At 51.1% G+C, this 12,544-nt stretch overlaps 1 protein-coding gene across 6 annotated transcripts in view; it reads left to right on the top strand.

Annotated features, from left to right (window-relative positions):
* The first annotated feature begins 387 nt into the window (after positions 1 to 387).
* NOD2 (nucleotide binding oligomerization domain containing 2) overlaps positions 388 to 12,544 on the top strand; it is a 34,677-nt gene continuing 22,520 nt past the window's right edge. For 2 of the 6 annotated variants that reach the window (XM_035025233.1, XM_035025229.1), the window contains exons 1-2: positions 388 to 473; positions 6,104 to 6,570. In XM_035025233.1, the coding sequence (XP_034881124.1) occupies positions 6,112 to 6,570 (459 nt within the window). In that variant the 5' untranslated portion in view covers positions 388 to 473; positions 6,104 to 6,111. Of the gene's footprint in view, positions 474 to 5,055; positions 5,205 to 5,848; positions 6,571 to 12,544 lie in introns of those variants that run through there. The other 4 variants (XM_035025230.1, XM_035025235.1, XM_035025231.1 and 1 more) reach the window with 4 other exon arrangements.

The following is a 12,544-nucleotide window of genomic DNA, read 5'->3' as shown; positions in this document are numbered from 1 at the left end:
TGGTTAATACTGGCTCCCACAGCTTTCCTAGCCTTTCCTTCCACAGGATGTCTGGGGCGTGTGTCTCGGGAGGGGGCCTCTGGTTCCCTCTAGTAGAAAGGTGGCTCACTAAGTGGGACACACTTGGCCCCGGGTCCAGTTGACGGGCTGTCCAGGCCTGTTCCTGTTCACCCTCCTGCCCAGTCTCGGGAGACCTCTGGGTGGCCCAGGGGTGGCCGCGGGGCGTGGTGCCAGGACGGGGGGCGGGGGGGCCGGAGGGGGTGTGGCCCGCCGGGCAGGATGGGTGGGCTCAGCGCGGGGCGGGGCGCCCGGACCGGAGGGGTGTGGCCCGCGGCGCAGGGTGGGTGGACAGAGCGCTAGGGCGGGGCGCCCGGACAGAAGGGGCGGGGCCTGAGCGGAGCAGGAATGGGAGTCCGAGCCTTGAGTTTTGCGCCCAGACCGCAGGGAGGAATTGGGGCGCGGGTGACTGTGCGGTGAGTGCTCCTCTACCCAGCACGGGAGCGCGGGGAGGGGCTGGGCGCCGAGGGGAGCTGTCCCCGGGTCCCGGACACTTGGCTTTTGAGCCGTCCCGGCCGTCGGGCTTGGGGGAAGGGGATGCCCTGGTTTTCCCTTCGGCAGTCCCGGGGTCTAAATGGAGGTTAGAAGGAAAGGGGGAGTCTCGAGGTAGCGGAGCCCCCTGGCGGGCAGCGGCTACAGAGAATGAGTAGGCTTGGGGGCGTGAGCAGAACTTCCAGGCCCCTTGAGCCTTTGAGGTCTGGAGAGAGGCTGTGTATGGCGATCCTGACGGGTTTGAAGGGAGAACCCGCAGAATGAGAAGTCCCGAGGCACGGGGCTGGCCTGGGAATGAGATTTCAGTTCTTAGAGGAAGCCTCCTCAACTCTCAGTCGAGACTCCTCCTCTCTCTGGGCCTCAGTTTCCCCATCTTCATCATGCCTGTGAATGGGTGGGTATAGGTGAGAGAGTGCCTGGATGATATCTAACCCTGCCTGTGGCCTTGTAACTCTTAGGGGAGCCTCCTGCCTCCTTCCCTCCCTTGGTGGGTGTGGAGACCCCTCCTCATTCCCATCCCTTCCTGCATGGACCCACACCAGGGCCTGCAAAGCCTTGCATTCTCTGTGCCTTCTGCCCTGTCCTTTGGTCCTCATGTTGGGGAGCAGCCATCTGGTCTTACTTGCTTTCCAGCAGACTAAAAAGCATCCCCAAATCTCCTCCCACAGTTGGATGACTGTTTGTCTGCTCTTGCTTCTCTCCCTCTTTCTGAGCCCATAGGATTCTCCCTCGTGTGGCCTTGATCTCCCCATGGGCTGTTCTTGTCTGCCATGTCACCTGTCCCCTTGGCAAAGACCAGAGTGACACTCCCATTGCCTCTGCTCTCCTGTCCCAATCGCTCTGGCCCTAGGTTTGTTGGTTACTCAGATCCCTTTAGCCAGTCTGGGACCTGAGGCTGGAGGGGACCCCTATTTAGCCCACCCACCTCCCACCTGCTGCATCATCCCTAGTGATGATGACTTATGGGGTGCCTGTTCATTGTCCTGCAGCTCTCATTACACTGAGCTAAAATCGATGGCTTGCAGGTTTCCACCGCTCCGTTCCACTTCTGCCTCCTGGAGCCATGCAGAGTCAATTCATTCTTTTACTCATTCAAATGATCTTTATTGATACACTGGGTGAGACCCTGGGCTATAGCAATAAGAAAAAAAAAATCGGGCAAAACTCCCTGCGTTAATGGAGTTCGTATTCTAGAAAGGAGTAGGACAGCAATCAAGTACATACATGATCTGCCAGGCAGGGAGAAGTGCTATGGAGAAAAACAAAGCAGGCAAGAGGGGGTGAGGGCTGGGCTTGGGTTTGCAGTTTTATAAAGCATAGGCAGGGAGGGCCTCTCCGAGGTGGTGACAACCTGAACAAAGCCTTGAAGGAGGTGAAGGGTGAGCTATGTGAATATCTGAGGGGAAGGACAGTGCACCCGTGGAGGGAAGAGCACAGAGCATGTGCAAAGGCCCTCAGGCAGAGGCGTGCCTGGTGGGAGCAGGTCCAGCTTGTTCCAGGAACGAGGGGAGAGGGAAGGGGTGGGGAAGTGGGGGTCCATTGCCTGGGGCCTTGAAGGCCACTTTGGTTTTTACTGGGAGTACAGTGAGAGCCATTGGAGGACTTTGAAGAGAAGAGTCACCTGCTCTGACTCAGGAGTCAGCAGACTAAGACTGTAGGGAGGTGAGGGCAGAAGGTGTGTGTGGGGGGGGAAGCAGGGAGGGGACCACTGTCATCATTCTGGGGAGAGACCCTGGGGGCAGAGAGGCTGTGGGAAAATATCCGATTTTCCGATTTGGGGTCAGGAGGGTTTGGATGTGAGAGAAAGGTGGAGTCAGGGATGACTCGAAGGTGTTTGGCCTGAGAGTCCGGAAGCTTGGAGCTGCTGAGGTGGGAGCTGTTTAGGGGGAAGAGCCGGAGCGCTGGTTTGTGCTTGTTATGCTCGAGATGCTCATTAGGCGTCCACTGGGAAGATGCCCAGTGGGGGGCTTGCGGGGGCTCTGGAGCTGGAAATAAAATTTGGGGCTGGCATTTAGAGCTGTAAGAGCAGGTGGGCTCAGTTGGGGAGAGAGTGGTATGGAGGAGAGAGACCCAGCCCGGGAGCGCTGGGGCTCCCAGCATCAGGAGCCAGCCAAGAAGGAACGGCCAGCAGGCTGGGAGGAGAAGTCAGAGTTGGGGTGAGGGGGGTGCTGCAAGGAGAGGGAGAGCCATTCTGATAGACGCCTTTGGCCAAGCCAGCTGGTCCAGGGCTGAGAACCCAGCTGAGACAAGAACAGTCTGGGGGGCCCAGGGGGATGCGCCTGGAAGACAGCAGTACAGACCACAGACAGGAGTCCTGCTGTGGAGGGGGTCAGAGAATTGGGGTTCGAGCTGTCTGAGGAAGAGAGGGCTCTACTCTCCTGATGGAGACACTACAGTCTGGGTGCTGGTGGGAAATGGTCCCCCAGAGAGAAGCTCAGGGAAGGGGGTGGAACGGAAGAGGGGCTACAGGAGGGGCAGGGATGGGTCCAGTGCCCCGGGGAAGGCTTGGCCCCAGCTGAGAGTCAGGACAGTTGAGAAACCAAGCTCCCCTGGGCCTCCCTCCTTCTCTTGTCTGCAGGGATCCAGTGGGCTGAGATTTCAGCCCTTAAGCCAATCAGCTGGTTCAGAGCTCCAGAGAAAGTCGGCTGGCTGTGGTCTCAGGAAGGAAGGAGGTGTGTCAGGGCTTCGGCCTAGACCTGGGCTTAGGGGTAAGGGAGGGCCCACGTGGGTTGTCCCTTCCACTTGACTCTGTTTCATGCCTCTTTCTTGGCCTGGGCCTCACCTTCCTCAAGGAAAGACTGTTAAGGACTCCAAAGTTGTAGTAACTCAAGTAAAGAAAAGGCAGTAGAGATAGACTGATTTAGTTAGACTGAAGAGGGGAAGTCTGAACGGGTGATTCGGGGGGCCAGAAGCTGGATTTTTAGGGACAATTTTCATGAAATAGGGGATGATTGGTCATCTGTTTTCTCTCACTCCCAATTGAAGCTAAAGCAGGAGAAACTTAAGTTAGACATGATGAAGAACTTCCTGAGCTGGTTATTTGAGGACTGTAGCAAGGCCAGGTCCTCCCCCTGCCTGTTTACAGTAAGAAAGGACAATGTCTGCTCAGAGACAGGGGTCCAACCAAATGGGTCCTTGGGGATTCTTCCTGCTCTGAGGTTTCTGGAAGGAAGCCAGGGAAAAGTTGGGACTTTCCAGCTGCTGGTGAGCATCAGCCTTTAGGGCTCAGGCCTGCTTCTCCTTCCTGGTGTCCACAGATCCTTGATGTTACCAGTTGGGTATGTGTGGCTCAAGCATTTGTCAGCTGCTGCGGACTTGGTGTGTTTGGGAAGGGCCCCTGCTTACTCCCAGCTTGTCCCCTTGGGGGTGAGCACAACTGTGGGTCTCTCAGTGCAGGTCATGGTGGATGCACAGAATGTTCCAGGGCTTTACACCAGAACTGATGAGAATTACCTAGTTCTGCACAGTGGCTTGGCCACCTCTGGCTTCCAGACCATCCTTTCGGGATTTTCCGGGGAGGTGGGGTCTGTAGGTGAATCTAGACCTGGCAGTCCTGTGCCACTCAGCCTTTGCCTTCCTGCTCAAGGCCGTGCCCGCTCCACCAAGCCTAGTAATCTTTGCAGGGGGAGAGTGTGGTCTAGGTTCTCCTGATGCCGACGAGGGGGCAGCTCTCCGTCCTCAGGCATCCTGTGGATAAAAGGAGCAGGTGTTGCCTGGTCTCATGTTAACCTTGCAACATCTTTAATTCCTGGCTGCACACATGCCATCCAGGCATGGGGTCAGAGAGGGAGGGCCCACCCCATGTTTGGGCTCTTCCCAGAGGGAGGGGCGGGTGGTTCTTTTCCCCAGGTCCTGGACAGGGGTGGCAGTGGGGCTGGGCTTTCCACAGCCGAGAGCCATGCCAGGGCCAAGCCCAGAGCTTTTCCTACCTGTCCTGTTCTCTCCTCTCCCCCCTCCCATGTCTACCCTCCTGACTCCTCTGCCTGGCAGTGGGCACAGGGTGGAGGCCTGCTTGGCCAGAGAGAACTGCCCTAGAGCAATCTCTGCGTGGGGAATGCCCTCCCGAGCTGCCAGACACGCAGGCAACCTCTGCCATGCCTTTGTCTCCTCACCTGGCCAGCCCAAGGCTTCCATCCTGAGTGCTAGCAACAGTCTGAGTTGGAGACATCTCCTTTCACTTCCCTTGGCTGGCATGAGGGCAGGCACAGAATGTTCCAGGCCCTCCTCTTCCTCGGTGGATTTTTGATTCATGAGCATTCCCACCATGCCTCCCCGAAGCCCAGCCCTGTGCCAAGCTTAGGGAGGCCAGGATGAGTAAGACCCAGGCTTCTACTCAGGCCAAGAAGGGGGAAAGACACATAAACAGCAAATAGGAGAGATGCAAAATCTCCAAGCACCTTGGCGTCTGCTCCCTTGAGTATCTCAGAATGTCCCTGTTTTGTAAAAAGAAGGAAGTGTTCCTCTTCTTTTTCCCTTTTGCTTTCACTTTCTCTGGGCACTGTACCCGTCCACGTCCCTGGTCCCTGTGACAATCGCGGAATGGCTCCCACTGAGAGATCTTCTCTGCTGCTTGGGGACGCTCCCGGGGCCTGAAACTCAGAGAAATCACTTCCTCTCAAATTCCCAGAGCCCAGAGTCTGAAGGCTGAGCCCAGAGTAAGCCCCCCGACAGAGATGACAGCATTTAATGTGTGGTGGCGAGGGAGTGGGAGGGAAGGGAGGGCCTGGGGGCAGTTGGGAAGGAGGCAGTGACAATTGGGGTCCGTGCTCCCCTGAGCTTTGAAATGACTTAGTGTGCGCTCTGATTTTTGCTTCACCTGGGCTGAGTTCTTTATAGCAATGTTCTGGTCTGCCCTCTGGGGTCGCAGCAGGTTACCCTAGCAGGCATGGGTTCAGGGGCACCCCTGTGGTGGAACCCAAATATGGGGGAATTAAGGGCATGCATTCTGGAATCACACTGCTTGGGTTCAAACCCCAGCTCCACCTCACCTGACGGGGAACCCTTGTACAAGTCACTTGGCCTCTCTGTACCTCGGTTTCTTCATCTGTAAAATGGGGCTGATCATAGCAGCTCCTTCAGAGTGCTTGGGAGGGTTGAATGAATTCCCAGGCGGAAGCGCTTAGACTGACTGACAGCACTCTGCATGTGCTTAGTAAATATCAGCTGTTACTGGAGAGAGCAGAGCCGTCAGCCTGAATCCAACCAGCAGGGGGGAGCCCTCTCATAAGGTCCCAAAGAGAGTTAATTTCCAAATCCCTTGGGAGTCATTGCTCGACTATCAGCTCAAGACTTACTAAGGCTTCTTAAGCCAGGGATGAAGTGCAGATATGGAAACCAGGAGCCGTGATTGAACTCTCTGTGGGACCTCGAGCCAATTTATTGCCTTTTCTGGGCCTCAGTCTGTACATCCGCACAAGGGGGAGCTTGGATTGGGTAATGTCCTAGTAGATCCATGGCCTCCTCAGATTGCGGTGGGGCTGACTTGTCCTCCTCCCCTCACCCCACTGCCCCCTGCCTGCTTTCAGAGGAGTCCTGACCTCACTGTCCTCCCCAGGTTATGAAATGTGCACGCAGGAGGCCTTCCAGGCTCAGAGGAGTCAGCTGGTGGGGCTGTTGGTCTCAGGGTCCCTGGAGGGCTTCGAGAGCATCCTGGACTGGCTCCTTTCCTGGGAAGTCCTTTCCTGGGAAGACTACGAGGGACTCAGCCTCCTGGGCCAGCCCCTCTCGCACTTGGCCAGGCGCCTCCTGGACACTGTCCGGAATAAGGGCGCTTGGGGCTGTGAACAGCTTGTCGCGGCCATCCGGGAGGCCCAGACCGACTGCCAGGCCCCAGAGCTTTCCGGCTGCTGGGATCCCCACTCGCCCCACCCAGCCCGTGACCTGCAAAGTCACCGGCCAGCCATCGTCAGGAGACTCTACAACCATGTGGAGGGCGTGCTGGATCTGGCGTGGGAGCACGGTTTCATCAGCCGGTACGAATGTGATGAAATCAGGTTGCCCATCTTCACATCCTCCCAGCGGGTAAGGCACTTCTGTCTTGGGTAATCAGAATTCACAGGAAAAGGGTGCTTAGTCACCAGGACGGGTTTGTCTTTAGGGAGTCAGCCCCGTGGGGAGACAAAGGTGCTGGCCTTCCCCCTTACAAGGTCACCAGGCAGGTAGAAGTCGTTCAGGGCCTGTTCTCTGTGATGCCGGGGCTTCTCTGTGGAAACTCTCCCTCCTTAATCTCCCCTGTCTCTTCTCCTCGTCTGTGAAATGTCAGTAAGGTTCTCAGGAAAAGTCAGTGAGTTGATTCATGTAACCCTTCGAACAGTGTCTAGCGCATTGTAACCACTCGTTAACATTCCCATTGGCCACCATTTGTTGTGTTATTGGTGATATTCTGTACTTGCATGCTTTTTGGCTGTCTTAAATTAACAGCTTAACATCATCAAAATTCATTAAGTTGTCTTTGTATTTCATAGTTAATTATTACATTGTATTTAATAGATACTTTAACATTTAATTACTAATCGTTAATAATTAGCACACTATGGACCGCCGTTGTTCACATGTCTACATTGGATTTCTGATACGAACTTGCAATGGCTCATAGACGTTCAGAGTTGGGGTGTAACTCCCTCTGAAAACGCATTCCATTAGACCAGAAAAGTGTCTGTTGGGTAGTTTTGAAATTCCTTCTTCATTTTACCCCAAATAGCAACCCTCTGGGCTCTTGTGATACAGATGGAACCATCACTGACATGCCCCTTTATATATTGGAGAACTGATGCCCAGAACAGTAGTTTGATGGCATGGAAGTGCCGTGCTGGACCTGGTACCTTGACTCGCTTGTTCATTGTTCATTCATTCATTTATTCAGCCAGAATCTATTTATTTATTTTTTAAAGATTTATTTATTTATTTATCTGAGAGAGAGAGAGAGAGAGAGCACAAGTGGGGAGAGGGCAGAGGGACAGGGAGAAGCAGGCTCCCTGCTGAGCAGGGAGCCCGATGTGGGGTTCAATCCCAGGACCCTGAGATCATGACCTGAGCCAAGGTAGACGCTTGGCTGACAGAGCCACCCAGGCGCCCCATTGGCCAGAATTTATTTAGATGCTTAATATGTGCTGGGCTCTTAAAGCTTCTTGTCCTCAGTAAATAGGCACTCAATAAATACTTGTTGATGAAACACCTCAGTTATTGAATGAATGAATAAATGAACTGGAATTAAATGGCAGTGTTAGGATGGGCCAAATTGGGGGGTTTTCTAGTCTTTATTCTAGTCTTTTTTCTATTTAAAAAAAGGTCTGGTGATTAGGTGAGTCTAGGTTGAGACTGATGGGATAAGCCAGTGCATCCTTAAGGCTGGCTTAAAGTGGCTGCGTATTTACAGAGCACGCGTGGTGTGGGCCCCTCCCGTTACTCACTAGTGCACATGAAACCTACAATTCTACCCTGAGCACCAGCTCCTTGAGCCTGGCCCTGTGGGGATTACAGAAAACATGTTCATTGTTGCACCTACCCTGGTGTCTTTGTGATCTGTTGTGGAGATCGAATCAGCCCATACGGGAAGTGAAAGGATTGTGTCTTGTCATCTTTGATCAAGTGTTCAACAGTGTGGTAGTGTGGTCCAGCCTGGATGCTCTGAGCAGTTTAGAGAAGGCAGCCTTGGGCCTAGAGGAGACAGGGCATGCATAGAGGAAGTATTTGGATTGACGAAAAAAGAAAGTAGGGTAACTCATGGGCCAAAGAAGAAATCGTAATGGAAATCAGAAAATAATTCAGAACCAAACAGTAATGAGAATCTGACTTATAAAAATTTATGGGGTACAGCTAGAGTGGAACATAGAGGGAAATGTATAACCTTAAATGCTAGTATTAGGAAAGAAGAAAGGCTGCATTTTAATGAGCTAAGACTACATCTTAAGAAAAGGCCAGGTGGACAGCAGAAGCACCCATCACTGGCACTGTGCAGAGAATGTGGCCGACAAGACCTCTGAGGGTCGTAGGAGTTTCCCGAGGGACTGGGCGGCCTGAGGTTTACATTTTTGGAGTCCAGCTCTCTCTGAGCCTTCTTTGAGGTCTGGCATCCTTTGGTTCTCTAACTTGGTGGCTTGCCTTCAGTGGTTGAATTTCTGATTCAGGGTGGGTGGCACTGTGGTATGTCCAACCAACATATCCTCCCAATCCAGGACTGCCTTGTTTACTCTTGTAGCTGACCTTGTAATTTCCTATAAAGAGGCAGGTGTCATGGATTGCAGGTTGGGCACCCAAAAATGCTGTGGAATGAAACAAAATGCAAGTTGAAGAACTAGATCCCTAAAAGACCCACTGCTACTATTTACTGAGTGAGTGCCAGGCATGGTCCATAGCCCTCGACGGTTGTGATCTCTAAGCCACACTGTGACCTTCTCAGGGTGTCGTGTTGGCTCTGCTGTTTTTTAACAGTGGAGAAACTGCCCAAACCACCCGTCTGGGAAGTGGCCCAGCTACAGTTTGAATCCAGGCCTGATTGCCCCCAGAGCGAATGATCTTCTCTTTCTGACCTGAAATCTGGGGCTTCATGTGGTGACCTCGCACAGTCGGGTATAACATTGCTAGCAGACCTGAGGCTATAAAGCCAGCTCTCCATCTGACTCATGCACCTGCTAAAGTTGCTAGGGCCAGAGTGTCAGACTGAAATGCTTGACTCTTTTATGACATTAACTCCAACACCTTTAACTTGGGCAATGTAGCATGCCTGCAGAAAAGTGTATAATTTCATATGTTGTGGTATAAACACATTCCCATCACCCACATGAAGACAGAATGTTACTAGTACTTTCCTCCGTTGCTACCCCTAGCCTGACTTTTGTGTGAAGTCATTTCTTTGCTTTTCTTCATAGTTTTAACACCTTACGCAATAATTCTCCAAACAATGTGTTTTGTTTTAAAAAAGTTCTAGCAAGCACAAGCATAGCGGTGTCAGGGAAGGGTAGTCCTGCCTCTCCTTCTTGGAGGCAGGCTCCCAGGAGCACAGAAGCTGAACAGGGCCTCAGGGACTTGGTCTTGGCTTTACCATTTGGAGGCTTTCTAAGGGCTCCTGCTGGGAAGTCAGTGGGCAAGGTCATTGAGTGAGTCCCGAGAAACAGAGCATTCACTACAGCTGGAGGATCTGGTAGGGCAGGTCTGAGTCAGAGCCAGATGTCCAGGGATAGTCAGAGGAAGTGGGCTGCTCTGTAGGGTCAGTTGTAAGCTTGTCCAAGGCTCTTCCGGCTCCCAGGAATAGGGCCAGGCCAAACACTTCTGCGGGGTGAAATGAGTGTCCTCCACTGACCCAGGCCACAGGGGTGGAGAGAAAGAATGATATTAGCCTGCGGTGCAGACAAGCCAAGTATAGATAAGGATTAGAGCCAGGCCTGCCTGGACATCTAGGAAATAATTGTCCTGGTCCTGTGTGAGTCTTGAGTCACGTTGCTCCAGTCTGCCTCAACTGGTGGCCCTTTGCTTATGGTAAATCCATCATCCTGAGATTTCCCTTGATAGTCCTCTTGTGTTGGTTTTCCTCTATCCTGAGTAATCTGTCTTCCTTTTTCTTGGTTTGTTCTATTTTGGGAGATCGTATCTCCCCCACACTGTAAAATGAGTATATGGGAGTTAAATTTTAAGCTCTTATATAGCTACAAGTTTCCTCGTATTTGGTCAATAATTTGGCTGGGTATAAAATTCTGGGTTGGTCATCATTTTCCTTCAGAATTTTGAGATTATTACTCTCTTATCTGCTCTCTTCCAGAGAAGAATTGCTAAAATTCCAAAACTCTTTTATAACTCTTTCTGGACGCGTGTGGAATTTTCTTTTGGCCCCCTAACATTGTGAAATGTCACAGTGATGTGCCATAGTGTTTTTCCATTGTGCTGGGCACTCAAGGGGTGCTTTGAATCTGAAAACTCAGTTTCTTTTATGTTCTGGAAGATTTTCTTGATTACTTTATTGATGATTTCTTTCTCTTTTTTCTTTTCTCTCTTTATGGAACTACTCTTTGAATTTTAGGACTCCTAGACTGATCTCCTAATTTTCTTCTCTTTCTTGTCCATTTTCTATCTCTGTGTCCTTTTTTATCACTTCCTCTATAATATCTTCCACTTAATCTTTAAACCCTTGTGCCCTTGTGTTTTTCATTTTTGTGATCACTTTTAATTTCTAAGAGCTATTTTAAAATGTTTCTTATTATAGCATCCTATTCTTGTTTCATGGATGCAATTTCTTGTCTCACTTAAGGACCATAATGATACGTGGTTTTTTTGTTTGTCTTGTTTTGTTTTTGGTGGAGGGCAGATTTTTTCCCACCCTGCGTAACCTTTTTATCCCACAAGTTGCTTTCCCCTTCCCCACTTATTTGGCCTCAATCTCCCATATGAGATACTTTCTTTGGGCATGTGGTGATCCTTAGTTGACCGCTCATGACTGAAATATACTCCCTGAATCTTACTCTGGAAACTCAGAGCCTACAGGTGAAACTTGTCTGCCTCAAGTTTCACTGTAGACATTTTGGGAAGTGATGGTATTTGTATCTTTAGACCTTTCCTCCTAGGTTGGTCAAGTTACCAGCCTGGAGGTAAAGGTCTGACTTCCAGAGTTGTGAGAACCCAGTGAGTAAGAGGGCTGGGTGGTGATAGTGGTGGGGAGAGGTCTCTGCATTCAGCACTCATTTTGCACATGGTCATTTAAACCTGCTTTGGGGGCATGATGCCCATCTCCTTTATTGTGCCTGGTACCTCCCAGTCCAGGGACCCTGTTTTAGCCTTTCCAGAATATAAATCTCCACACTTTGCCATGGCAGGGCAGGAAAAGTTGTTGTTGGCTTGGAGTGGGTCAGGGGAACCAGAGATCTGTTTTATAAACCATGTTGACTCAACCCTCCTTACTTTAATCATTTCCTTTGATTATGGAGGTACCTGATGCTCTTAATTCCAGAGATCTTTATAGAGTCTGAGATGCACATTGTGTGGTTTTCAACCCACTGTTGGCTTAGGATCTGGCTTTCTGGGCTCTTCTAAGAATATTACTATTCATTCCTTTGGCAAGTCCTTGAATGCATGCTCTGTGCCAGGCACTCTTCTAGGTGTTGAGGATACAGCAATGAGCAAAATAGACAAAAATCCTTGTCCTGGAGATGCTCATGTTCCAGTGCAGGGAGATGGATAATAAGCAAAAGGAAGCAAGTGACAGGGCATGCTGGAAGGTGATGGATGTGCTATAGAGAATAGCAGAGTGGGTCTGGGGGTTGAAAGTTACAGGGGGTGGAGGTAGTGATTGCAATTTTAAGTAGAGTGGTCAGGGAGTTCTCAAGAAGGTGATATTTGAGCAAAGGCTTAAAGGAGGTGAAGGAAGGAGTCATGTGGACAGCTGGAAAAAGGGCATTCCAGGCAGAGAGGACAGCCCCAGCAAAGGCCCAGAGGTGGGAGCATGCTTGATGTTTCCAGAAAACCCAAGGCTGGTGTTCTGAGCGGAATGAGCAGGGGGAAGATCAATAAGAGGTGAAGTGAGAGACGTTAAGCAGGATCCTGAGGGTCACAGACAGCACTTTGGTCTGTTTAGAGCCTTGTAGGTTACTGTTGAACTTGGGCTTTTACTCTGAGAAAATGAGGGAAGTGCTGGGACATTTGTAACAGGAGAGGTATGATCTGACTTTTATTTTTAAAGAATGACACTCTGCCTGCGATGTTGAGAATAGATTCTGGGGACAGGGATGGAAGCAGGGACACAAGTTAGGCAGACTTTGCTGTTTTCCAGGTGAACAATGATAGTGGCTTAGACGGTGGCATAGAGGAGGGGACAAAAAGGGGCAGGGCTCTCCAGCTGTGCATCCAGTGGGGTAGACACTGGCCACATGTGGCTATTGAGCACTTGAAATGTGGCTGGTCTGCAGTGGCATTCTGTTCTGGAGAACGAATGTAAAATAGCTTAGTAATTTTTTATATTGATTACATGTGGAAATGGTGATATTCCGGCTATCTTGGGCTAAATAAAATA

This window comes from Mirounga leonina, unplaced genomic scaffold (genome assembly GCF_011800145.1).
Source record: "Mirounga leonina isolate KUSES-001 unplaced genomic scaffold, KU_Mleo_1.0 Mir_180, whole genome shotgun sequence".
NCBI lineage: Eukaryota > Metazoa > Chordata > Mammalia > Carnivora > Phocidae > Mirounga > Mirounga leonina.
The sequence above is the reverse complement of the archived record's forward strand: the minus strand, read 5'-3'. Positions and strand labels throughout refer to the sequence as shown.